Source organism: Mustela nivalis, assembly GCF_964662115.1.
Source record: "Mustela nivalis genome assembly, chromosome: 12".
Taxonomy (NCBI): Eukaryota; Metazoa; Chordata; class Mammalia; order Carnivora; family Mustelidae; genus Mustela; species Mustela nivalis.
The window spans coordinates 17,799,811-17,825,750 of NC_139031.1; the positions used below are offsets into that span (position 1 = coordinate 17,799,811).

The window sequence follows — 25,940 nt, forward strand, 5'->3', positions numbered from 1 at the left end:
AAGGACAAATGGAAAAAAAGGGAGGGACAGAAGCCAGGACAGAGACTCTATCAAGGGTAGGAAAGACAGAGGCTTAACAAACAGTGGGTTTTTGAATACCAGAGGTGAATAAGCCATAGGAAATAGAGTATTTCTTTCTATAATACTTTTTACAACACCACCAATTTCCCCAGCTATATCCAGACCAATTACTATAGATATCTGAGACCTTTCCCCTCTTACACCACAGGAACCAGTAGCTGTCTACACCTCCGGCATGGTGCCTTCTATGACAGAAAAGGACATTGCTCCAGGGTCAGTGGCTGCGTCAGGTGATTTTTATTACCAGCTGGGATGAGTCACACGTGAGCCCCCCCAAACCCTCCCCACCCCCACCCCCCCAGCCCCAGACAGGGCACTCCAGGCTCCACTGTGGCCTAGGGCACTAACAGCCTCTCCTTTGCCCAAACCTCCTAATTGTTTCCTTAGAGATGGAGAGTGAACACAGGGCATCACATCCCTGATGCTCCTTATCAAAAGTACCTCTTGAAGAATTCCAAAAAGGTCCCCACCCCCTCTCCCCACATATTCTCTCTCTCACCTGAATGGGATTTCTTAGAAAATTGAGAACCCGGAGGAGAGGTAGATTTTCAATGTATTCTATTTCACCCAGCTCAGCAATCTGTTTAATCAAAGAAACAAAGTATTATCAGTAGACTAACTGTGCAACCCATAATACAAAGTTCTGTGAAGGGAGCTGACTGGGATCGTCTAACATCAACTTCTTTTAGAAACCGCTCTGTTGCGTAGCGCAGCCGTCTAAGGAGTATTCGGATGGCAGAGCACAGGAATGACCGTGTGCCGCCTCACTAAATGGGAACACACACAAGCCATGTTTTCTTTTTTCCTCTCTGTTTAAAGAACAGTGAGCTGATCCTCCTCTCAGCCATATTTATCTTAAGGCAGAGATAACTTGGTATGCAGAATCAGAGAAATAGGACAAAAAACGCAGATGGGGGCTCCGTGGTTCTCTCTCCTAGGCCCTAATCCTCCTAACCCTCCTGTTCCCCAGTCTCGCTCCCCAGCCTGCCTCTGCTAACCTGGCTATTTGGGACTGGTGAAGACTCCTTACTACGCGTGCGTGTGTAGCTCTATTGTTTTTTCAACAAGAGGTAATTATTTTAAGGAAAGATAAAAACAGAAATGATAGGACACAGTTCTTGACATGGGTGTTTGCCTTACAATTTTTTGTTTACACTGTATCCTTATGTTTTATACTCTTTTCTGTGTAGGTTATGTTTCACAACTTTAAAAAAATGAAAAAAGGTTGCTGGTGAGTTCCTTAATCTGACCAATGAGAAAGCTTGGGTTGCAGAAGGCCTGTATTTCCCGCTAAAACACAAACAGTTTTACTTAAATTTCCTGTAGTTAGCATAATTGTAATTTTATTTCAAATGTGGCTATTAACTTTTGCAAAAAAAATGAATAATCACATCATTTCTATTTCTCCCCAAGTCATTCCCGCGTGCGTTGTGAACACTCTCCAAAGGTAGTCACCAGTAATTCCTGAGTTATCTACCACAGAATGCAGCTAAAATTAAACTACTCCCAGAGCTAAATCAGGGGAAGGACATATGCACCATGTTCAAGGGATGCCATTTTCAAAGACGTAATATAAAAGGTAAATTCTGAGTCATCATATAGAACCTGCATTAGTTCTAGATGTTTATTAATAAGCAATCATCTGCTTATACCAATGCTATGCTATCTGACACAGCTCTTTCAACACAATGGCTATATCCATTAGAGTGACATTTAGATCTTTTGCAAGATAAAGGGATCATTTTTTAAATACCATGTGATTCAGGAAAGTGGAATAGTCAACTAGGTTCGCACTGCTTGGTCAGAGCAGTGGGCTGATTTTCCTCTAGCATACAGCCCCTGTGCTTGGGAGCCAACACAGATGCGAGAAGGGGGATGTTTTCCTGCAATGAGCATGTCTCACCACTAAGTCCTGGCCATGTGCCCCGGCACACACTGCTGGTGAGTGTGGAAACTGGCATGTTTTTCCTAAGAGGCAAGCTGATGGGTTTACGTGTACATAAGCTATGAACCAGCGGCCCCATCCTCAAGAGGTTTGCACTGAAGAGATCTCAGACTGGCAAACATTCGATAAAGAACACTGGGCCCAACATTTTTAGTAAAAGCTTAAAAATGCCTCAATTCTGAATAACCCCACCATTAGGTGATTAAATGAGTCATAGCACAGTCCCATAATAGGAACACTATGCACCCTTTAGAAGGGTAGAGATATCTCTGATAACTGACATGGAAAGATCTTGAAATGCTGCAAACGACATGAATAGCATGATCCCGGACTACATAAAATTAGAACTAAAATGTCAGCTGGGAGCATCTGGTCTTTTGAGAGTCACGTGAGAGGGACCCCGCTCCCTTCCCCACTAGCCCTTCCAAAGGTAGGAAGAGGTTGTTAAGGGGAAAGCAAAGCACGTAAGGGCTAGCCCGGCTTCAAGATCCTACGCCTGCTGACTTAGCCACACTGCACAGACACTGGCTGTCCCGACTGTGCCCTTGGTCCCTCTCCTGAAGACCTCACCCTACAGCAGACCCATCTTCATGTCTTCTTCTCAAATGCCAAGCCCAGGGCTGTGTGCCTTACAGACTATTCGTTACAGTAGGTGTCGGGGTACAGCGCCCCAAATGACTTGAAGTGAGACATCACCGGAAAGGTTCTTTCCTGGAGGACCTTAAGCCATGTCACACCGGCAGAGCTGATCCCCAGATTCCAGATGCCCCTCTTCTCAAACCTCCTCTGCCCCTGGGGGTTACTCCCCACCCCTAGCAGCTTGGCAACTTCAGATTCCTAGGGAGAACAGTTTAGTTGACTCATGTCGCCGTTTCCTCCTAGGCTATGCTCTCCCAGCCCCAGCATGCACACTTAAAGCCCCCTGTGAAGGCTTTTTGCTTTGACCGATTGGCTGATTGATTTGTGAAATAATGACACTGAAAGAAGGAAAACAGTGTTCTCTGAGTAACTCCCCAACCAATGTCTTGTTTCTAGAAGAAAGGCCTGAGGTTATCATAGTGTTAAAATTCGGGGGAGAAGTTTTAAATGGCAGAAATGACATCCACGCTAACAAGGACTATAGAGAGTGATAAGGGCCCCCAAATCACCCAATGATGGGAAATATTTGCAAAGGAACTTAAAAGAGATGATGAAATGATCGTGTGAGTGTACAGCCATGTGCCAGCCGCTAAAAGCAAGTAAATAATACTGACGGAAGTACAAATGATAAAACATCGAATTAATCAGATGAGGAACAACAGCTAAGTTATGTTTCTGTAAAATGACAAACTTTCCATCCCTGACATGGTATTCTCAGTAGTACTGGGGAAACCTCTGAGGAAATCTGTGCAAGGCACGAAGAACATTTCAAACTACTGTTGGTTGCTCTCCAACCTGCCCAGTGGGGAGCTGGGGAATTATGTTATTGTTACGGGCTCAATTGTTCCCAAAGGATTCCCTGCTTTGGGACACATGGCCACTTTTTCTTTAATAGAGTCTCCTGAACATTTGAAATTTATAAACTCCTTTACTCACTTAATGACACTTTTTTTTCCCCTTAAACATTTTCAAATGTAACTTGAAATGCTTCTTGAAATGGAAGAAAATGATATATTTATTCATGAGGTCTTTCTAAAGCAGCACTATCCAGTATGGTAGTTACTAGCCACATGTGGCTACTTAGCACTTGGAGTATGGCTAGCATGAACTGAAATGTGCATTAAGTACAAAATACACATCAGATGTCAAAAGCTTAGCATGGGCAAGAGGTTATAAAGCTCCTCATCAATGATTTTTTGTTTTTATATTACATGTCGACATGATGATATTTTGGATGTATTGGGCTAAATAAAAGATATTATTGCAATTATTTTCACATGTTTCTTCTTACTTTTTTATTGTGGCTACTAGAAAACTTAAAATTGTATATATGGCTCACAGTTTTGGCTTGCATTATATTTCTATCAGAAAGCACTCTTGGGGGTGCCTGGGCGGCTCAGTGGGTTAAAGCTTCTGCCTTCGGCTCAGGTCATGATCCCAGGGTCCTGGGATTGAGCCCCGCATCTGGCTCTCTGCTCAGCAGGGAGCCTGCTTTACTCCTCTCTCTCTGCCTGCCTCTCTTGTGATCTCTCTGTCAAATAAATAAATAAAATCTTAAATAAAGAAAGAAAGGAAGAAAGGAAGAAAGAAAGAAAGCACTCTTGTAGAGCATTATACTCTAGGCTTTCCTGAAGGAAGAGTCACCAGCATTTCATTTACTGTATTATGCTTCAGCATCGAGAACACTGAGTCTGGAGGCAAACCATCCTACATTTGCATCCTGGCTCTGCTCTTCGCTAGGCGTAGAATTTGGGGCATGTTACACTTAATTTTTGTGCCCCAGTTTCCTCATCCAGAAAATATGACAATAGTAGGGATATAATAAGGATTAAATGGGACAATGGACGTGAAGCGCTTAGAACAGTGCCTTGTGCACGGGTATCAGCAAATATCTCTAGATGATCCTTTGACTGCAATTATTACTATTATTAACATGAATCATTATTCCTTCCCCTGACTTCTGAGATGCATTCAGTTGGGATTCGATGAATGCATTTCACCTTTTCAGGACTCCCTGGATACAGGTGAGAACCATTTTCATGGTAATTTCACAAAAGGACACTAAACCCGTATGAAATAGAGACTATGCTGACTCCATAAGACACGTGGCACAGGGTACAAAAGTTAAATGAACTTTTTAAGTTGACAAAACAATTTAATATACAAATCAAGTCAAAATAAGGACTAAGAGTTTTGTCTGTGATTAAAAGTCTCCTTTGTCTGTGATTAAAAGTCCCAGACCTAAAGATGGCCTTTTCTTGATGTTTAGACGAACAGGTGATGCAAGTTCATTGGAGAAAGAATCCTCAGACATAACTGATAAGCACCATCGCATCTGAACAGAGAAAGGTCTCCACAGCTGCACATCTCCCCCCAGATAAGACCCATGCCTCTTTCAGGGCCAAAGTTTGCATTTTCAGGAAGAAATAGTCAACTTCCTTAGGATGTCTTTCCAAAAAATGTGCCAAAGTACTCAGAATAAAATTGTTTTGTAGACATTATTGCTTAAGTCATCAATAAACCATGATTACAAGCCCAAATGCTTCACTGAAAATAATGTATAATAAGAGTGAATGCCAATTTTTATAATTTGTGAAACAAAGTTTGTTTTAAACCAGATATGGAAAATTTGAGTTTATCCAATCCCCAACTCCTACAGATTAGGAACATACACTATTGTTACCAACAGAATATTGGACTATGCCTCTTCTCCTTAAATGACAGTCACGGGCAACACCAGCCTGAGGCTCTTCTCATGTTTCTCATTTCCCTGCTCTGACACTTCAGATACTCCCAAGGTCACCTTTCTATACAAAATTTTACATGAACACATCTACTTCAGAAAATCATGTCCACTCGATTGCAGATTAAACCCTGAAAACAATGTATTAGGAATCATCAAATTTTCAAAAGTTAAGAATCATATTAATTACAAACAAACAAAACAGTCCTTCTGCAACTATTGCTCCTGGAGATTTTCTAGAATAATTCTAAGCTGGCATTTCAAGTAAGAGCCCTGGAGAAACTAATAATGGGTCCTAATATGTCCTCTTAAGCAGATGCTAAACCAGGACAGATGATGTGGGATGTTACCTTATTATCTTCCAGGTTGATCACCTCCAGGAAGTCATGGTTCTCCAAGCCCTGGAGGCTGCTGATCTGATTGTGGGACAGATCCACGTTCTGCAAGGCTTTTAGGTCCTCCAAACCTGTGATCTTCTCAATCCTGTTACTGCTCTACAATTGGTAAAATACATTCAATATCTTAAAAGCTTCTAGTAGGAAAAAGTGTAAGGCCAAGTTTTCATTCTGGATACTGCCCACATCTCCCAAAATCAACAAGCTATTCTTGTTCCCCTGCCCCCTCCCATTTCCACCAACCACCTCCCTAAAGGCATATATGAATACCCCAGAAAGAAATCCTAGTATTTCAGCTGGAAGAATCAGAATGTCATATTTTCACTAAGGTTCATGCAAGATGAATGTTTGAATCAGTAGGACAGACAGAAGCTAGGTAGTATAAGCTTTTAACATTGTTTACCTAAAGCCTGAAGACAGCATGACTCCATGCTTACCTTCAGAAACAACATTTAATGCAAGTCTTTCAGCACCATTGTGTTACACCACTCAAATAGTGTGACTACCACACTAGTTTTTAGGAACATTCTAAATATAATCACTTCATAGCACAATGGCCATGGTAGTCTGATTCATGGCTTGAATTATTCATGTTCTTGTGCAGGTTCCTCCTCTGGAATCTAGGCCAGACCTACGACTTCCCTTAAGCAAAAGAATATGGCAGAAGTATGCCAGCTCCAAGACTAAGAATTAAGAAGGCCTAGTAGTTTCCCTTCTTGTGTCTTGGAGTCCTGTGCTGCCACGTAAAGACTCTACCTACTCTATTAGGAGAGGATTTTTGGAGAGATCGCATGGAGAAGAAGAGGTCACACGGAAAGGGGCCCTGACACTAAAGAGAGGAAAAATCCAGCCATTCCAGCATCCCTGCTGAGCGCAGCCCCCAGTCTGCTGGTTGAATGAAGCAAGAGAAGCAGAAGAACCACCCTGCTGAACCCAGCTCAGATTGCAGAATGGCTAGCCAAAACCATGGTTAGCGAGTAATATTTCTCCATGCACTACACTTGGGGTGGCTTCTTATTCAACAATAGATATCTGTGTTCTTCAATAATTCACACATAAGCATCTTCTCAGACAATGAGCATAAAACAAAGATTCAGAGATTCTCTTTCCCAACCCCCACGGACCATAACCAGAAATGATAGTGGCCACAATAATCTGCATTTTCTTGTGCATTTTCCAACATACAGTTCCTTGGGTTTCTTAGCCTCAAAGTGTAAGAACATGCCACAGTAAATTTACACTTTCAGTTTTAGTTGGGAATCATAAAGACAATTTTGAGGTTTCAATTAATGACATAAAATGCCCATCTTTAAACTTTTAATACTTTTAATAAGCACTTAACTGAAAAATTAAATTACAGCATGCCCTTCCATCTACAGTATTTTTCCTGATATATGATTCCTGGTACATTGTAACAGCAAGAGCTCATTTTCATCCGATCTTTCATAAGATTTCACTTCAGTAATGAGCAAGATTTGTAGTCATTAGTTTAATTCTGTGGCTCTTTAAAATATATTACTAGAATGTTGGTAATCTACAAAGCTGAGTGATAATACATGGGGGTTCATTAAACTATTCCCTTTTTAAAATATGTTTGAACAATTCCATAATCAGAAGGGAAAAATACTCATAACCCCCATTTGCCTAAGTTAAGTCGAATTTCCTACTATTCAGAGTTCAAAAAAGTTCTAAAAAGTGTAATAGGAAAGGAAAAGAAAAAACTGCACTAAAGTTAACATAATATCTATACTAATTTAACTTATTGAAATAAGACCTCAATATCCTATTTAAAATATGCCCACATGTAAAATTTATATACAATACAGTTCTTCCCAAAGGACTTTGAAGTGTTAAAACTGTGGAAGACAGACTGTAATAAATCTTTACAGCGTCTCTGATGGCTTTCAAAGTAGTAGATGCAGAAGAGTAGAGTGAGGCATAAAGCGTTTAATTAGTTAGCCTATGTTCATAAAGGAAGGCCGAATGGGGAGATATTCAGAATCACAGAATTTCTGAGTTGAAAGTCATCTAGTCAAACCCTTTATCTGATGCTGAAAAATGGACACATTGCCCCCTCAAAGTGGACATCCAGTTTCAGCAAGTTCTTTTCTGCTTTTCTTTTTTGTAAAATCATGATTAGCAGGGAAAAGGAGGCCTTTAGAGCACAGCTATTTTATTAAACAGATGAAATGGGAAATATTCTTCGTCTCCCTAATTTGGAAAGGAAAATATAAATGGCTCTTAGTAAGACAAAATGAATTTTAAAGTGTGGAATGTATTGTCCTCCCTTGCTCAAAGAAGCAGTTGACAGAAAAGCCCATGAATGACCCACACTATCCCCTTCCATTTAGAGAATTAACTGGTGTAAAATTTATATACAATACAGTTCTAGAGAATTAACTGGTTTGTATAGCCAATTATTTTTTTCTCTAAAAAAATGTAAAATTATTTACAGTAGTAAAGCAGTCGGTTTTCTAATTCCACACACTAAAACACGAGAGCATTAACTGTTGAAACAAATGTGTATCATTTTATCTTACATATTTCATTAACATTGTGAAAGAAACCCTTACTCTTCTCAAAAATGTTAAGGGAAAATGAATGATGGCATGGTTCATATTTTCTGATTCATCTTGGGTGACTGGGGCAGGGACTGGGAACAATCCCCCTAATTTATTTGTAGAAAAAATATATCTTTTATGCTTTTTCTAAAAAGCTGCTTGAGATGGGACAATCAACATGGATTACTTGTTTAGTTACTGAAATAAACTCTTGGGATAAAAGTGCTATGTGTTAATCTTCTTAATCATGAGTTCAGTTCTCCTGCCTCTAAGCACACCTCCCTATCTCTTTCTACATACCATGCTCCACTTAAAGTTAAGGGGAGTGCCAGTACAAAGAGACCTCTCCACATCTCCAGTCCATCCTTGGTACTGGAACCAATACTTTGCCCTCACCTAACTCACTGTGAGAAGTGAAGTCTCTTGAAAAAGTGTTTCAAGCTCAGAGAGAGAAAAATAAATAAGACAGGAATAGTCTATTAGAAATGTCATAAATCTGCAGATAACCCCAAGATGTCATTTCAAAAAGCAGTTCAACAATCTCCCATGGGATAGTTCACATAAGAAATTAATAAGCTACCAGCCTTGTGGCTTAAAATCCTCCCTGCCCACCTGTGACAGATATAATAAAAAACAGCAAAGCCACCCAAAGTTAAGACGTAGGAGAGAGGAGGAAAGGACGAAGAATCTTGAATAATCCACAAGTATATCATCACCTTTTAAATTAGTGAGCTAATCTGTTATTTCAAAAGCACTGTATTTATCTTTGGAACTATTATAATTCTGCTGACTTTTTGATAAATTATCTGCATGTTTATTCATAGTTACAGTACACGTCAGAGCTTAAGAAAAGTTCTATGGGAAAAAAAATTTAAAAATTTCAAGTTTCCGATTGGAATTGCTCCTTTAGTCTCAGCCGCAATTTTGGTTTTCTAAAATGGGAAACTAGCATATATTAATATAAAAGCACTGCCAAAATTCAGATAACATCTTATGGCTCATTTGAGAACAATAACGTGTAAATAACACTAAATATTATGCTTAAATATGCTTAAGTGTTATTTCATCAGTAAGACATTATGAAACGTATTTTTAATAGTTGTTAAAACTATTCTTTTCTTTTTCAGTGTAAAATGTCAATCCTTTAAAAAATTGAATTTGGACGCCAAATTCGAAAATCACTTTACTACAGCAGGAAATACTGATCCTACACATATACGGCACTGAAAGGAGCAAACAAAATGGAAGACAAAAACTTTCATGAAGGAATCAGTTCTTCATCTTGAAAAATCCTGATTTTCATTCAATTATCATTCATATACTTGCTAAAACATTAACTAGTACTTTTCATCAAGAATAACTTTTGGGGACACCTGGGTGTCTCAGATGGTTAAGCATCTGCCTTCAGCTTGGGTCGTGATCCGGGGGTCCTGGGATCAAGTCCTGCATCAGGGTCCCCGTTCAGCAGGGAACCTGCTTCTCCCTCTCCCTCTGCTGGCTGCTCCCCCTGCTTGCACTCTCTCTCTGGCAAATAAATAAACAAAATCTTTAAAAAAAAAAAAGTAAGACTCACCAGACAAAGGATCTTGATTGGCAGCATGCCTAAGCCGTTAATTGACGTGATCTTGTTCCTGGCCAGACTCAGGTGCGTGAGGCTACTACAGAGCTCTAGCCCACTGATCTCCTCTATCTCGTTGTCTATACACCGTGACTATGTTTAAGGAAAATGTTATGAGAAACATTCTGAAGAGGGGCGCCCAGGTGGCTCAGTCGGTTCAGCATCTGACTCTTGATTTTGGCTCAGATCATGATTTCAGAATTACGAGATAGAGCCCCACATCGGGTTCCACACTCAGCACTGAGTCTGCTTTTCCCTCTCCCTTCTCGCCCTCCACCCCCCACACGCTCTCTCTCAAATAAAATCTTTAAAAAGAAAAAACATTTTGCAGGAAAAAAAACAGTGTCAGATCATCATTAGAAAAATCAAACGACAGCATTAATAAAGCACTAATACATGCTAATACAGGATGAACACTAAATGTTGAAATATATTGTTTTCATTATAGAAGTTAATACTAAAAAAAGGAAGTTAATACTGGCACTGCTTAAATTATTTTAAAGACCCAGCTTTTGAGTATGCTCAGTGGCATTCTGCATTCTTAAGTGACTCATTCCGTCAGTGAGGAGAAACATCTCAGGGTGCTTCAGAAGCTGCCTCCTTGCCAGTGATTTTCCTCAGTTCCTTAATGGTTTCCACAAGAAACTCCTGTGCTCTCCCTCAGTAGGGACTTCGGCTTCGTCATCCTCAGAACCAGGGGAACAGCCTGGGAGATGTCCCCAGTGGCACACAGGTGGCAAAGAACCAATACCTGGACACAGAGAGGAGCAGCCTTTTCTGTCTCTGTTGGTTTCTCTTCTCACTTTCAAATAAATGAGTCCTGGGGCACCTGGGTGGCTCAGTGGGTTAAAGCCTCTGACTTCAGCTCAGGTCATGATCTCAGGGTCCTGGACTCGAGCCCCGCATGGGGCTCTCTGCTCAGCAGGGAGCCTGCTTCCCTTCCTCTCTCTCTGCCTGCCTCTCTGCCCACTTGTGATCTCTGTCAAATAAATAAATAAAATTTAAAAATCTTTAAAATAAATGAGGCCTAAATTCCATCTTCATTTCCTCATGTTAAGTTTCTAGTCGTTTTAAAATTTAAATTGCTTCTGTGTTCTATCCTTAAAATCACCTAAGATTGCAGTCCCAAAGTCACCAATTCTATCCCCCTCTCTCCGGTCTCAATGTCTTCAGCAAATTTTCAGGATTTAGTATCATTTGCGCACCACAACTCATTTTCCTTCCCAAGTAACTGAAGATATCACGGTTCTCTCAGCCATTTGTAATCCGCAGGGCACCCAATCAATCAGCAAGAGTCGGCATTTTTTTTTGCTTTAAAACATCTCTTTAATTATTCCCTTCCTCTCAGATCACTCCACTGCCAACTTAATTCAGCTTTAGCACCTATGGGTGCATCTAAGGTCCATTTCTTCTTGCCTCAAGTCACCTGACACACTGTAGTCAGGTTAATTTTTTCAAACTATTGATTAAATATCATGTTTCAATCAAAAAACTCTCACAGGACAAATTCCAAATTCCTCACTCTGGCATCAGAAGCCCCTGATTTTACACAAAGCCTATTTCTCCAGTTTCATCTCCATTACAACCCAGTGAGAATTCCTTAATTCTGCCAGGTCAGTCTTAGCAGTTCTGGAATATACCAAGGACTTTCTTACCTAGCAGTGTCTTTTTTATCATACTGCTTTCCTACCCTTCCTAAACCCTGCCCATTCCTCAGGACTTAATTTCAAATTCCATTTCTTTTCTTTCTTTAACATATACATTAAACCAACTTCTTTATGATCTCATTTTGAAAGATAATCTCATATTCTTATTTCTGTTGCTCTTAATTACTTAAGTACTCACAAAGGACAGGCTGGGAGAACATATCTGCAACAGAAATAGAAGATGAAGGATTATTATCTAGAATACATAAAGAATGACAATAACTCAATCCAAAGAAAGAGTAAAGATAGAACCACCCAACAGAAAATGAGAAAGAGTACAGGGAGGAAATTCTCAAGAGCAAACCCAAGGGGCTAAGAAACGTATGAAGTAACTCTGCTTCACCCTTAATCGGGAGAATGCAACTCAAGGCGCCACTCCTCACCTATCAGTTTAGCAAGCATTTTAAAGGGTTCTGAGGAACACATTGTTTCCTATGACTGAGGGTTCATTATGTCGGAGCCAACTTGAAAGCAGCCTGGCAGGGTCTGCTGTAATTGTAAATTTGTCACATCAACTTCAATTCTTGATACCCACTCTGGACAGACCATTTCTTCCTCGAAGCCTTTTCTGGTCAACTTCCAACCTCCTACCTATCTCCTTCCATTAATCATAGAATCAAAGATTTTTTTTTAAAGATTTTATTTATTTTATTTGACAGAGAGAGAGATCACAAGTAGGCAGAGAGGCAGGCAGAGACAGAGGGGGAAGCAGGCTCCCTGCTGAGCAGAGAGCCTGATGCGGGGCTCGATCCCAGGACCCTGAAACCATGACCTGAGCCGAAGGCAGCGACTTAATCCACTGAGCCACCCAGGTGCCCCAGAATCAAAGAATTTTTTAAAGGGGAAGAAAAGATGATTAAGTATCACAAAAACAGGTATTTTGCCTCATAATTCTCTGTAGATCCCCTAACTCCACTAGTTACTAATTATGTGACTCAACTTCTCTCAGCTCAGATTTTTCACTGGTAGAGTGGGAATAGCAAACAATGGGTTGCTATGAAAACTGAAAGTTTGATCATGGAAAAAAAATAATTGGAATGAAGCTCACAAGCTATAAAGTTCCTCACAATTATAAGGCAGTTATCATTACCCCCATTAAAAGTGCCTGAAGCCAAGGAATCACATCCTCTACCTGTTTGCCAATAGCACAAAATGAAAGATTGAAAGCCAGCATCTATTCCGAAAAGATTTAGGCAAGAAAAAGAGATAAGTTCAGAAACCAGAAGCAGTGAGGATAAAGTACTACCAAATGAACCAGACACTCCTAATTTTTCTCCATTGGTTCCAGATTTGATCCTTGGAAGCATAGTTTCACTTGTCATCAAATATGCATTTTCAAATGTACTTTCATGAAGCTCTCCTGCCAGGAGAGGTCTACAAAGCATTCATGCTCACCAACACCACACTCTTTCTGCTTCTGTTTCCTCTGGGCTGTTTAAATAATCATTCTCAAACCAGAAGGAAGACCAGATCTTTGCTGATACAGATGTTAACAAAGGCTGTGAAATGTGAGAAACAGAGATTAAACTCTCCCACAGCTATAGATGAAATAAAATGTCCTTAGAGTGGCAATCTTTGGCAAGAAAAATTAGGCAAGAAAAACTTCAAATGGCCGTCTGCCTCCAGGTAGCACAGGAAGAAACAGTCCTTAAGTCCTATGTCAGGCGCACTAGTGTCCCGGTAGTTCTGCTCCAACTGATACTAAGATGCTCAATGGGGAAGAGTAAAACAAATGCCTGAGGGCACTGAGTCAGGAAGCTTTCCCATGGGAAGGGGGCAAGGATCAGGAAACAAGGACTTGGGAATCCTGAAACTGTCAAGAGCTAGTGGGAATTGACAAGGCAAGCTTGTTTATTGTGCATGCAATAATTTTCCGAGACATCCGAGGCTAACCCCAGTTCTCTTGGTACATCTGCTTCACTCTCCAGCTTTGACTAGTACAGCAAGTCAGGTTTTATGAAATTCGCCTCGCAAGGGCCAAGGGAAGAGGAATACAGGTGCCTCACTGCATTTGGGGGGCAAAGTTGCCAAGTTTCTGGAGTTGCAAAGGCTTGAGGAACTGACTACACAGTTCTGCTGAGAAATAAGTGCATTTCAGAAAAATTGTCTATTTCCCAAATCTTTACTCCCCTTTAAACTTCAAGGAATTTCAGTCTCTATAAATTAATCACATTCTTGACTGAAGAGTACTCTTTACAATGGCCCGACACCCCACCCCAACCCCCAACTCCACACTCTCAAGGTCACATCATCTGTGACCACGAGTAATGATAAAGGTCAGTATGCAGGAGTGGTCCGTACAGAGTTCTGAGCTCACAGCTCGCTTTCGGGAATACCTTTATCTCCCTCATCCCTCATCTTCTTATTTTAAGAACCTGCATGAAATGTTACCTGTCCTTCCTCTGAACGTTATTCTTTTGCATTCTTTCATATAGGTCTTGGGACTTTCCAACGAGAAGAAATATAATCTGGTAAATCACCAAGCCATTACAACGAATTAGCTTACTGGGTTAACCCTCTTAAGTACATTTTAATTTTCAAAGGCCACTAGCTATCAGAAGAAGGAGACTCAAAGAACTCAAAATCATCATACCGCATTCCAGCTCTAAAGTTTTACATTTCAGTGAATAAATCTTTTACGGTGGAACTTTAGGTCCTCAGAAACAGGGACGGAACCCAAAGGCACATAAGTGTAACTTGACAGCGAGGGAAGAGCCCCACAATGTAGTTTTGCATCTTGGGTGAGGCTGCCAGCAGATTGCTGAGCTTGACATGAATTATTCACTAGTTCCGTATTCGCTCTTATTCGTTTGTCTACAATCATAAAATATGGTTCGGGTATAGAGAAAACAGTTACTGAGAAATAAGTAGGAAATCCATCACAATTCTCTTAGTAGGGAGAACCGCAATGATAGCTTTAATCAAAACCAATCCTGAAAGATCTATATCACCTTACCAGTGAAAAATGTTCTTCACTATAGGAGTGAATCTCTAAAAAATGAAACACACATACACTTTAAATAGCTAGGTGATAAAAGTAGTTATGACTCAATGAATTGCAGCATGGGGAAAACTGGAATTTAGAGGACAAATCTCAGTGCAACCACTGACCAAAGATCCTGGACAGTAAATGAGCCTCCCTGGGTCTTAGGCTCCTCTTTCATAAAAGAACAGTTAGTAGTAGAACATCTCTAAAGTCCAGTCTGGATTTTAAAATTATGTGAATCACTTTTTAAAAGCTCCATGGCTCTATAATCATCTAACAAATTCTAAGGAATAATCAATCTGTCGATACTTACTGGTAAAGAATACACAGCATTCTTTCTTAAGAATATTCTTTCTTGACTTATCCTTGACAAAGTCTATCAGCTTGTGATTTAGGATGATTATCAATTAATCATCAGTTAGCCACAAATGGAATGACAAAATAGGATAAGATAAACCAAAAACTTGATTTCTTAAACCAGTCCACTTTGAGGCACTAATTTAATCTACAATCACAATGTCAGCATTAACTAGGTCGATTAACGGACTTGTATTTATTTTAAAGAAGTGCTTTTTAATGCTGCTCATTACAATTTTGTTGAATTATATTTTAAACAAAAGTGCACATGGTCCCCTCAAATAGAAAAGATGTATTCATCCACTAAGGAAAGCTTGAACATAAAAAGCACAAAAATGATAACCACCAAACCCCTAAAAAGGACACGCGGAATGGCATCAGATTAGGAAAGCGTGCTCTTCGAGATACGACAGAGGACTGGCTAGCTTAAAGCTGGGGATCTTCAGGTGCACGCCTCAGACCGGCAATATTGGCACCACCTGGGAGCTTGTAAAAATGCAAATTCTCAGGTACCACCCCAGACCTACCCCACCAGAAGTTCTGAGGATGGAGGCCAGCAAGCTTTTTAACAAACCCTCCAGGGGATTCTGCTACAGCTCAAGTTTGAAGCTTGGTAAATAACTATTTTCAAAGACATTAATAATTTTCAGATTTAAAACATTTTTAATAGACACAGGTACAGCATTTGCCCATACACAGCCTGTGTATATTTATTTTTAAAAATCTAGTGAACACTCTGGAAGTGGACCCCACCTTCAGCCCAAGAAGAACACGAACAGTAGCTCACGTCTACCTCACACACCCCTCCTGTTGCATCCAACGCCTCTCTCTCAGAGATGGCCACCATGCTGAATTGTCTACTTCCTCTTCCCCTTTGGTTTGATACTAAAATTATATTTAGTTTTATTAAGATGCAGCCCTACTGCTCCATGGAGATAAATTTCATTCATTTTCCCTACCGTAGAATAGGTTATTATGAGTATAACGAAAGTTGTGCTTTCTCTTATCAATGAGCGTATGGGCTACTTGAACTTTTTGCTTTGACAAGCAGTGTTGCTATGAGCATTCTTATACAAGCCTACATGCTGCTAAACTTCCCATATGTAGGAATGAAAGTGCTGGGCCACAGGGAATTTTGATGTTCATCTTTATAAAAGAGCATAAAATTGCTCTCCAAAGTGGTTGAACTAATTTCATACCCAAAGGAAGGAAAAAAAAAAAAAAAAGAGAGAGAGAGAGCTCCTCTTGACCTACATGTTCTCCAACTCTTGGTATTTTTAGATTTCTTAGATGTTGTCACTTGAATGGATGTAACATAGTATATCTCATGTGGTCTTGGGCTGCATTTCTCTGAATACAAATGAGGCTGACATCTAGTCATGTTACTAGACTTATCGGACTCATTTTCTGTAAAACACTTTTTATACATCTTCTCCCATCTTCCTATCTGGGAACATGGAATATATTTCTCTTTTAGGTCTTTACTGCTCTTCGATAAAGTTTTATTAGATTCCTCCCACAGGTCTTATTCATTGTTAATAAGATTCATTTTTATTACTCTTGTAAATGGGGTCTCTGTTTTAAGTTGTGCTTTCTAATTGCTTGTTTGTGATGTAGAAAAATGCAATTGATTTCCTTTTATTGAAGTCATATCCAACTACTTTGTTGAGCTCTCAAAACTATCATTTCTAGTAGTTCATTGCAAGTTATTTTTTATATTCCCTATGGACAATCCTATCACTTGCAACAACAACAAAAAAGTCTTTTTATCTTCTCATTTCAATTTTTATACTTCCACGTTTTTTTCCTCTGGTTTTTACAGTCCTGGCTAAAACCACCAAAACAGTGATGGATAGAAGGGGCAATGGTAGAGATCTTTGTCTTGTTCCCAATTTAAAAAACATTTAGAACATGTCCCCAGTTAGGACAAAGTTGCTTCAAATATTTTTATAGACCTTTTCAAGTTGAGGAAATTCCCTATAACTAGTTTACTAATAGTTTTTATTGTAAATAAGATTTTAGAAAATTCTATCTATGGAATTCCTAAACCTATTGATCATATGGTTTATTTCTCTTAATTGGTTAATATAGTTAATGACATTTACTGACCTTCTAATATTAAGCTATCCTAATATTCATGAGATAAACCAAACTTGGTCATTGTATTAACTTTTTCAAACACTGTCAGATTCAGTTTGCCAATACATGGTTAGGATTTTTACATCTAGATCATGGGTGAAAGGAGTCTGTCATTTTCCTTTCTCTTATCATTCCTCATCTGCTTTTGGATATCAAAGTAATCTCATTAGCATAGATTGGGAATATGCCTTCTATTCTCAATCTTTGAAAGATTTTGTTCATTATTATAAGATCTGTTCTTAAAAGTTTGGATCTGGGGGGACCTGGGTGGCTTAGTGGGTTAAAGCCTCTGCCTTTGGCTTGGGTCATGATCCCAGAGTCCTGGGATCGAGCCCCTTGACAGGCCTTCTGCTCAGTGGCGAGCCTGCTTCCTCCTCTCTCTCTCTCTCTGTCTGCCTCTCTGCCTACTAAAAAAAAAAAAAAAAAAAGAACCTCAATTAAAAAAATTTGGATCTGGTGGGAGGTTTTTTTTATGAGTATTTTAATTTAATTTACTTTATATGAATTATATTTATAAATACAGGACTACTCAGGGTTTCTATTTCCAAATCAGCATATTTTTCTAAGAATTTATCCATTTCATTTAGGTTTTCAAATGTACTGGCAAAAAAATATTGTTTAAAAATTCTTATGCAAAGCTTTTCAGTCTTTTCAAAAATCTAATCTAATAACGTAATTATATACAGTATGTATGACACTCTAAAACAGAACAAGAGGCATATTCAGTACTATTTAAAAATGAGCCTACTATCTATTCAAAACAGTAAGCTAAGAATTTGTTTCATTAAGAGTTTATGAAGGGTAGCTTGTTTTGGCTCCTTGTGTTTGCATTTTAAAGACCACAGGTGAGGAATGCTGCCATGTTACATTTTAATGATGTGTCCATGTTCTGAATTTCAATTGGTTCTGCTGTAATGAGGACAGCTTTTTATACTTTGGAGAGAAGACTGAATTGCTACATCTAAAGTCAGGTTAAAAAAAAAACCCAAAATCCTAGTTTTCTTCATGGTGTTTGACATTTACAAGTCGTAACAGTTTTTCACACAGAAAAATAAATTTATGTAGAACTTAAGTCTTCCGTGTTTTAAACCACACCCTCTGTTTGGAGTCCAAAATCCTGTGGAGTTGTTTTCTCTGACAGTTCCATGTTATACCAGAAGGGTATTTTTCTGGGAGGCAGAGCCCAGATTGCCACGTGACCACCCTCATTCAGGGTGCCCTAAGCTGGAACTCTGGATGCTCCCTCCTCTTTTCTGGCTGGTAGAAGTCTCCGGCATGGCTGACTTCTAGACCAGTGCTTCTCAAGCTTTACTGTGTATTTCCCATCACCAGGGGTCTTGTTAAAAATGCAGGTTCTCGTGTCAGGGATCTGGGGTAGAGTCCCAGAGCCTGCATTTCTAAGAAATTCCAGGCAATGGTGTTGCTGATATCATTAATCTTCCCTGAGCAGTGCTCTTCTAGGTGGTCTGAGTGGACTTCTGAGTCATGTGGCTTCTGGGTGGTCAGCCTCTACCTCCTTGCAAATTCAATATGTACGATGTCAAGCATCAAGTGAGAAGTTCTACAGACAGGTGCTGCCAACGTGTACTACTTTTAGTTTGCCATCAGAGCATTTCATTTTGATCATTTTCTCATTAGGATACATTTAGGAGAACTTGCTCACTTCAAGAGCACCAGTTAAATGCCCAATAATGGCACATTCCACATACCAGTTCTAAAGAACATGGCGCTATGTTCGAAGTTTCCCATCATATATGAAAAAGGCTTTTCCCCAATAAAATACACACTCAAGACGATATCCCTTCTGTTCTCCCCACATCTGTCTCATTACAAGTGTAGTGTTCTAACTGCTGCCCTGTCCCTGGAATGAGGCACCCAAGGGCAATCAATTCATTCTCCACTCTACCCTGAAAAATCCTCAGGTGGGCAGAGAGATACTGAGAAAGAGAAGACACTGCTCCCTTAGCACCCAGAACACATCAGCCTCCGGTGTAAAGAGACTCCAGCTCATTAAACTCACAGATTCTCAATTAACCCTTTAGGATCTTGAAGCTGGTGTGTGCATACTTCAAGGTAGATGGTTCTCCATGGGAACCTGACTCATGCAGTGTATATGTTCCTGAAGTTGGCTGCTCATCAAAAGAGGTTGTTTTTTTTTTTTTAAACAAAAGTATATTTTAAATATGCCAGAGGAAATAAATAAAATAAATAAATACGGCAGAGAAGCTTGCTATTTAAAGGGCAATTACTATGAATTCTTTGGGAAATTAAAAAAAGAATCACTTATTTTCCTTTTGGTCATATCTGAATTTCCAGATATGGACCTTATTATATAAAACAGGACACAGGTAAATTTCAAGAGTCAATTAAAAATAAGCCCAGGTTTATCAGAAAAGGACTGTCTTATATAGCTTTTTCAGGTAGAGGATGCTCTTGGCAAGCTCTGACTTACAATCTTGCTCCTTGGTAAATAAAACATGTTTCTTCATTTTGTGAATATCAATTCTTAATCATTCAAATGAGTCACACATCTCCAGTAAATTGCTTATCTGGTACCACTCCAAGTCATCCAAGAACACAGTTATTAACAGGCCTATTACCCAAATTTCCCCTTTATTCATTCAAAGGATACTGTCCAAAATTAGTTTAGTGAGAGTCTGGTATTCTGACAAATCACGCATTTCAGAAATTTGATTGTAGGAAAAATCCACCTTCTGATGAGAAAAAGAGAACAATAGGTCAAAGTTTATTTCTCGTCCGCTTCACCACTATAATTTCTCACATAAGAAGATCTTTCTGGCCGGGGGGTTAGAATCCATTACTGAAAATATGCCAAGGCTAAGACAGCCACCCATATCTAATCACGTTCTGTCTGGATCCTTGTCTGTTCAGTCTGGGGAACGGGGGAAGGAGTCCCCCAACCCTGGGCCCAGTGGGACACCCCCACCCCCAAACACTTTCCATTCTTGCTGTTCCTCTCTCCATTTCTGGCAATCACTTCAGGCTCGCTTCATCTTCCCACAGAATTCACCTCAATTCCGCTTGTCCACCATTGCCTTCATTTTCTCTGCCGCCCCGCAAGTGGTATTCACCTAGTTCACGTGCTCATCTTTCCTCTGCCTTTTCTCCTCTCTCAATATATTCTCCCGAGTCACTTCTCAAGGGCCAGAAGAATCTTTCTTATTCATCCCTCAGGCTACATCTCATCCACTTAACACCCTTTCTCAAAATGGACTATTTTAGGAAAGCCTTTTCAGCCACATTTGAGTTGTTCTTTCTCCAAAATAGGAGACTAAAGAAAAACACTAAGTAACTTTTAATATTCACCCATGAGCAAAAGATGAACAAAAAGGATTTAAAAAAAAAAAAAAAACTTTTTTAAAATGCTACATTGATAACTTGCTGGGCACATGTAATAATTCTCTGGAAAACTCTCAAACAATGTTCTAATGAGCACTAGTGCCCTTTAAAACAGGGTCTCCCTGTACAAAGAATACTTTATCAATGTATTAAGTACTACAAACTTTAAATATTAAAAAGCATGTTAAAAACTCAAGTGCCAAGAGAAGAAAACAGATTAAGTTGATTCCAAGTTAGCAACAGGACCACACTGTCAGTAAAACACAAGTGTGTGAACCATGTGAAGAAACAGTAATGTGCAAACAAAATATTATTAGTTCAAAAAACCCCAAACAATTGGAACACAAAAACTGACGCCAATATAAACTGCAACTATGTCAAACACAGAGCATGGCTGACCTAAAGCATTCAGTCTGATGCGACCGAATGAAGTTTCATATTCATTTTGGTCTTCTATGTAATTGTGACGGACCGGGAGTCAACACAGTGATCTAGGCTTACTTATAATTGACACTTTTTCCATTAATACCTTCTGTTCTTGTGCCACAGTCGTGTCTGTTCCTCTCGAACTCTAGCCCTCTCTGGGCCACATGCCCATACTGTGCCCTCTGGCACCTGTGTTGGTGCTCTGACTCCCCCTAGGAGTTCCACCGGACCCGGAGGCTTGCAGGGAGTCCCAGCCACCAAATGAACCTGCTGGACCTACTAAGAGCAACGCATTCTGGGAAATACAGAGCGTGTGGAAGAACAGGCCCCTGTGTTCAGGAAACGTGAGCCTTCTCTGGCTGGTGGCCCAAGGCTCACAGATAATAAGTGAACAGGATGCAGAGCTTTCTGAGAGGGTGGACGGGGTACACAGGCCAGGTTTCCTGGGTAGACGCGGGCTTTGGGTGGCAGACTTTGGGTTCCATCCCAACCCTACTACCTCCCAGCGAAGATGGCATATGTGATTTGCCCTTTCTCTGCTCTGGAGTCCTCATCTGTGAAATGGGACCGTGCCAGCTGCTTCACAGCTGTACAGGGAGGACTAAGGATAAAGCCCTGAAAACACCAGCAGGCCTGGGTCATGGCCCCCAGGCTGACGCAGAGTTCACAAGGGCTTGGAGCGCGTCACCCCGGGGCGGTCTGGCTCTTGGCAGGCACTTCTCTACAGGGACTGTGACAGATTTGCTCTGAACTCTCTGGGAGCTCAGAACCTTAAAGTCGGGTTTCTGCATTGTTTTTGTTCATTGGTGAAGCCTTCTTGGGGGAGAGGGCGGGGAGGGTGAATGGAAGGAATTCCAAGGAAGTTTTTCCCAAGGGAATGGCTCACGTGGTTGCCTTGACTCGTTACCCTGGGGCTTAGGACAAAGCAGAACGGGACAGCAACTCAGGGAGAAAGGAAACAGCTCTTCAAGTCCGATTCCCGATCACCTGGAGATCAGGGGGCCCCACACCGAGGACAAATAGGCACCTCGTATGGCTTATTTGGACAAAGGAATGTCAGCTTGGCAATAAGTATAATTTCAAAGGAGAAAAAATTGTAACCCAGTACTGAGAAAAAAAAAAAAACGGGGTAAACATAAGAAAAATTAAAAGAGCGTCTCACTAGCAGCATGGGTGATGTCAGATTTTGATTTCAAACCAATTTTCCTATTTGTGCAAACCCTACTACTTGGGATCCGAGTTCATTTGGTTTGTAAATAAAGCAAAATAGATAATAAAAGGCAATAACTGATGTCCAATCCTAAAAATATTTAATGAAATACATTTGTCTACTCCAACACTAATCCCAAGCTCCCAGCCACGGTTCTCAGATCCGTCAGCACATTAGAGCCACCTGGGGGTCCTTTAAAAAAATTCCACACCTGGGCCTTATCTTGGGCCTCTTGAATCAGACTCTCTGGCAGGAAGATCCGGGTGTGTTTCAAAGTCCCCACGTGACTAAAATGTGCGGAAGAGTCTGAAAACCACGAATCTCTAACCTGTCTGCTTCAGTGTGGCCCACGGACCACCAGCAGTGGCATCCCTTGGAAGGCTGTTAGAAACCACAGTCTCGGGGCACCTGGGTGGCTCAGTGGGTTAAGCTGCTGCCTTCGGCTCAGGTCATGATCCCAGGGTCCTGGGATTGAGTCAGACTCTCTGCTCAGCGGGGAGCCTGCTTCCCCCTCACTCTCTGCCTGCCTCTCTGCCTACTTGTGATCTCTGTCAAATAAATAAATAAAATCTTTAAAAAAGAAAAGAAATGAAACCATGGTCTCAGGCCTGACTTCAGAACCTCCAGGGTCAGAATCCCTGGTTTCTGCAAGAACCCCGGGTGACTGTACACACATTAAAGGATGAGACACGGAGGCACCTGGGTGGCTCAGTGGGTTAAAGCCTCTGCCTTAAGTTCAGGTCATGGTCTCAGGGTGCTGGGATCGAGCCCCACATCAGGCTCTTTGCTCAGTGGGGAGCCTGCTTCCTCCTCTCTCTCTGCCTGCCTCTCTGCCTACTTGTGATCTCTGTCAAATAAATAAATAAAATCTTTAAAAAAAAAAAGGCACGAGACACTGGGCAGCTGCCCCAGAGCCAGTTGCTCCATCGACTCCCGTTCACATAGTTTGGTTCTGTGTCAGATGCAAAAGCAACTTCAGAGAAGCAAGATTTCTTCAGAAGAAGAAATCACTGTTGGGGGAGTAACGTATTTAGCTGTGAGAGAGAGAAGGTAGTTCTTCAGCCTGAACCCTATTAGCAAAGCTACCTAAGATTATCTGCAGACCGACTGTCTTCCTTTCTTTTCTCATAAATGATACCCAAATCCCTTCTTATTTCATTTCAGACACTTACACTATCTGCTCCCGTATCTCGGGCTGTCTGAATTCCCTATCTGAGCACAGGTTTGCGTGTTAGTGTACTTTGCAGACCACTTAATGAATGAATGCGATGATCAAGTCTACCTTGAGATTTTTGGGTGGCTTGAAATTGAAGAATGTCGTCAACTTATTGTGAGAAGCATTAAGTTCTAGAAGGTAAGGCATACAACTCACACAAGACAGATCTGGGGGGAGAAACAAATACAGAAATAAGGTAAGCCAATAAAATCAAAATTAGACTAAGTCATTAAAAATAGCTTACGTTACATCAGAGCATTTTCTCCTTTTGCCAGTGGCAAGCACTTCTTAATTATTCCAAGCAAGTGAAATGAATAAAAATAGGAATGCATGAAACACAGGCGGTGTGGAGAACTCTCCACGAGCTCCTACCCTCACCTTCTTCCCCAGAGCCTCCCTTCCTCCTCAACACTTTTCTAGCTACTGGTACACCCTCCAGGCTTCCCCCTCACCCATGAGCTACTAACAGCCAAATTCTTAAAAAATACCAGCCTCAGGGTGCTTGGGTGGCTCCGTGGGTTAAAGCCTCTGCCTTTGGCTCAGGTCATGATCCCAGGGTCCTGGGATCGAGCCCCGCATCAAGCTCCCTGCTCTGCGGGAAGCCTGCTTCTCAACCTCTCCCACTCCCCCTGCTTGTGTTCCCTCTCTAGCTGTGTCTCTCTGTCAAATAAATAAATAAAATCTAAAAAACGAAACAAAACAAAAAACCACCAACCAGCCTTGGAGGAAAGGATGAGAAACTAAAGCCATAGATAATCCCCTTGATAATTAGCCCCGAAGTGACTATATTAAGTCTTTTCACAAAGACTGAAAATGCCACAATGAGAGAAGTTTCTTTGTTATAAATTAAATTTTGTTTTAGTTGGACTTAGCCCTAAATCTCATTAATTATTTGAAGTGATTTAAATTATTGCTGTTATTTTACTTTGGCTCTGGATTGGTTCAGAAGTATGTCCGAGTTTTGCTCTTTATCCCAAGCAAATATTCTAAACCTCGAACACTAAGTAAAGGACAGCTCTGCTCTATTGACAGTAACATATAAAACATAAAAATGGTGAAGTTCTGTGTTGCCCTTCTCTGCCCATCTACAGCAGAGGCACATTTTGAAGCAGCAGGATAAATTAGACAAAGACTCAGGAAGAGGATTTACAGCCCTGTCTCCAGCAGGAACTCCAGTCTCCCACCAGAAAACAGTAATCCTAACAGCTTTCCCTCTCTTTCCACTCTAGGTCACAGAAACAGCTATTATGTTCATACCCAGGAAGTCCTCCAGTGGAGCAGCGGGGGCCTTCCCTGGAGTAGGCGGAGAAGGCACCATGAGCACACCGCTCAGCCCACCTCCCCCTCAAACATCTTTCCTTCTCAAGATCCCGCCAAATTCTACATCATTTCTCTAGTCTAAATCACACCCTTCTTTAGTCTGTCTTTATGGAATTCTTCTAAGATGGACAATACACTGAGGCTTAAACGGTGGGACTTAATGAGTGAATCAAGGAAGGCTGCCTGGAAAAGGAATCTTAAGGTGAAACTGTCATGACTTTACAAGTCTTGCCTATTTGTCCTTCCTGAGCTCAGCTCCATTTCTCTCAGTCAACTCTATTACCATCCAGCGGACCCCATGCCTCCTTAGAGCTGATCTTTCTGTGGGCAGGTAAGTGCTGGACCATGGAGCTGTCCTGAAGCAGAAGCAGCTGCTACCACTGAAAGGGAGCTACGGAAATGGCGAGTACCTCCCAATTCTGTAGATGACCAATCCTTTCAAATCACTCAGAGGAAAAAATGCAGAGTCTGATTGTTGGCCCTCTAACTCTGACCGGCCTGTTAATCCCTACTTGGTGCAGTGACCTCCGTGTCCACCAGATGGCAGGAGCTCCTCGCGTCTACAAGGGTGGTTCTCAAACTGTGGTCCTGGGTCCGGCACGTCGGCTTCCCAGAGGAACTAATTAGAAATGCAAATTTTCGAGTCCCACCCCAGAGCTGCAGAATCAAACTGAGGGCGGGGCCCAGAGTGCTGTGTTTTAACGCCCGCCTGCCCCCCCCCCCAGGTGATTCAGATTCAAGTGAAAATCTAGTCTACATCAGAACATGAATTTAAAAAAAAAGAAAGAAAAGAAAATATATTGTGCCTTACACATAGGTTCTCAAACACTGGATGCCCTTAAAGATTAAAGACTGATCTGAGAAAAGCTCCCTTCCCAACTGGGGAGTCCCAGCTCAAGCTGAGGGGTATGAGGCCACCACTGGGCATTGCTGCCATTTCCAGTCACGCCCAATTCCTTACCCAGGGATAGAAACAAACCTGGGAGTGGTGGCGGGCAGGGTAGCTCCTGCCGGTGACACTGAAAAACATTTCCTGATGACAGGATATCTGGGATTTGATTAAAAATAACCCTAGCGGGAGCACCTACCTCACTCACTCAGTTAAGAGTCTGCCTTCGGCTTAGGGGCTTGGGTCATGTTCTCCCTTGGGTCTGCTCAGTGAGGAGTCTGCTTCTCCCTCTGCCCCTCCCCTCCCTGTGCTTGGGCTTGCTCTAAAATCTTAAAAATAACCCTGGGGG

General features: G+C 41.1%; 1 protein-coding gene across 8 annotated transcripts in view; it reads right to left on the reverse strand.

Moving 5' to 3' along the window:
- The window catches only part of LRGUK (leucine rich repeats and guanylate kinase domain containing), a 112,816-nt gene that overhangs the window by 67,993 nt on the left and 18,883 nt on the right, over positions 1 to 25,940 (reverse strand). For all 8 annotated transcript variants that reach the window (XR_014301428.1, XM_082693980.1, XM_082693978.1 and 5 more), the window contains 5 exons: positions 23,449 to 23,549; positions 19,803 to 19,884; positions 9,938 to 10,062; positions 5,759 to 5,902; positions 581 to 661 (listed from right to left, as the gene is read on the reverse strand). Coding sequence is in view for 7 of the 8 variants with exons in the window: in XM_082693980.1 (XP_082550106.1) it covers positions 581 to 661; positions 5,759 to 5,902; positions 9,938 to 10,062; positions 19,803 to 19,884; positions 23,449 to 23,549 (533 nt within the window). In the remaining variant the exon portion in view is untranslated. The remainder of the gene's footprint in view (positions 1 to 580; positions 662 to 5,758; positions 5,903 to 9,937; positions 10,063 to 19,802; positions 19,885 to 23,448; positions 23,550 to 25,940) is intronic.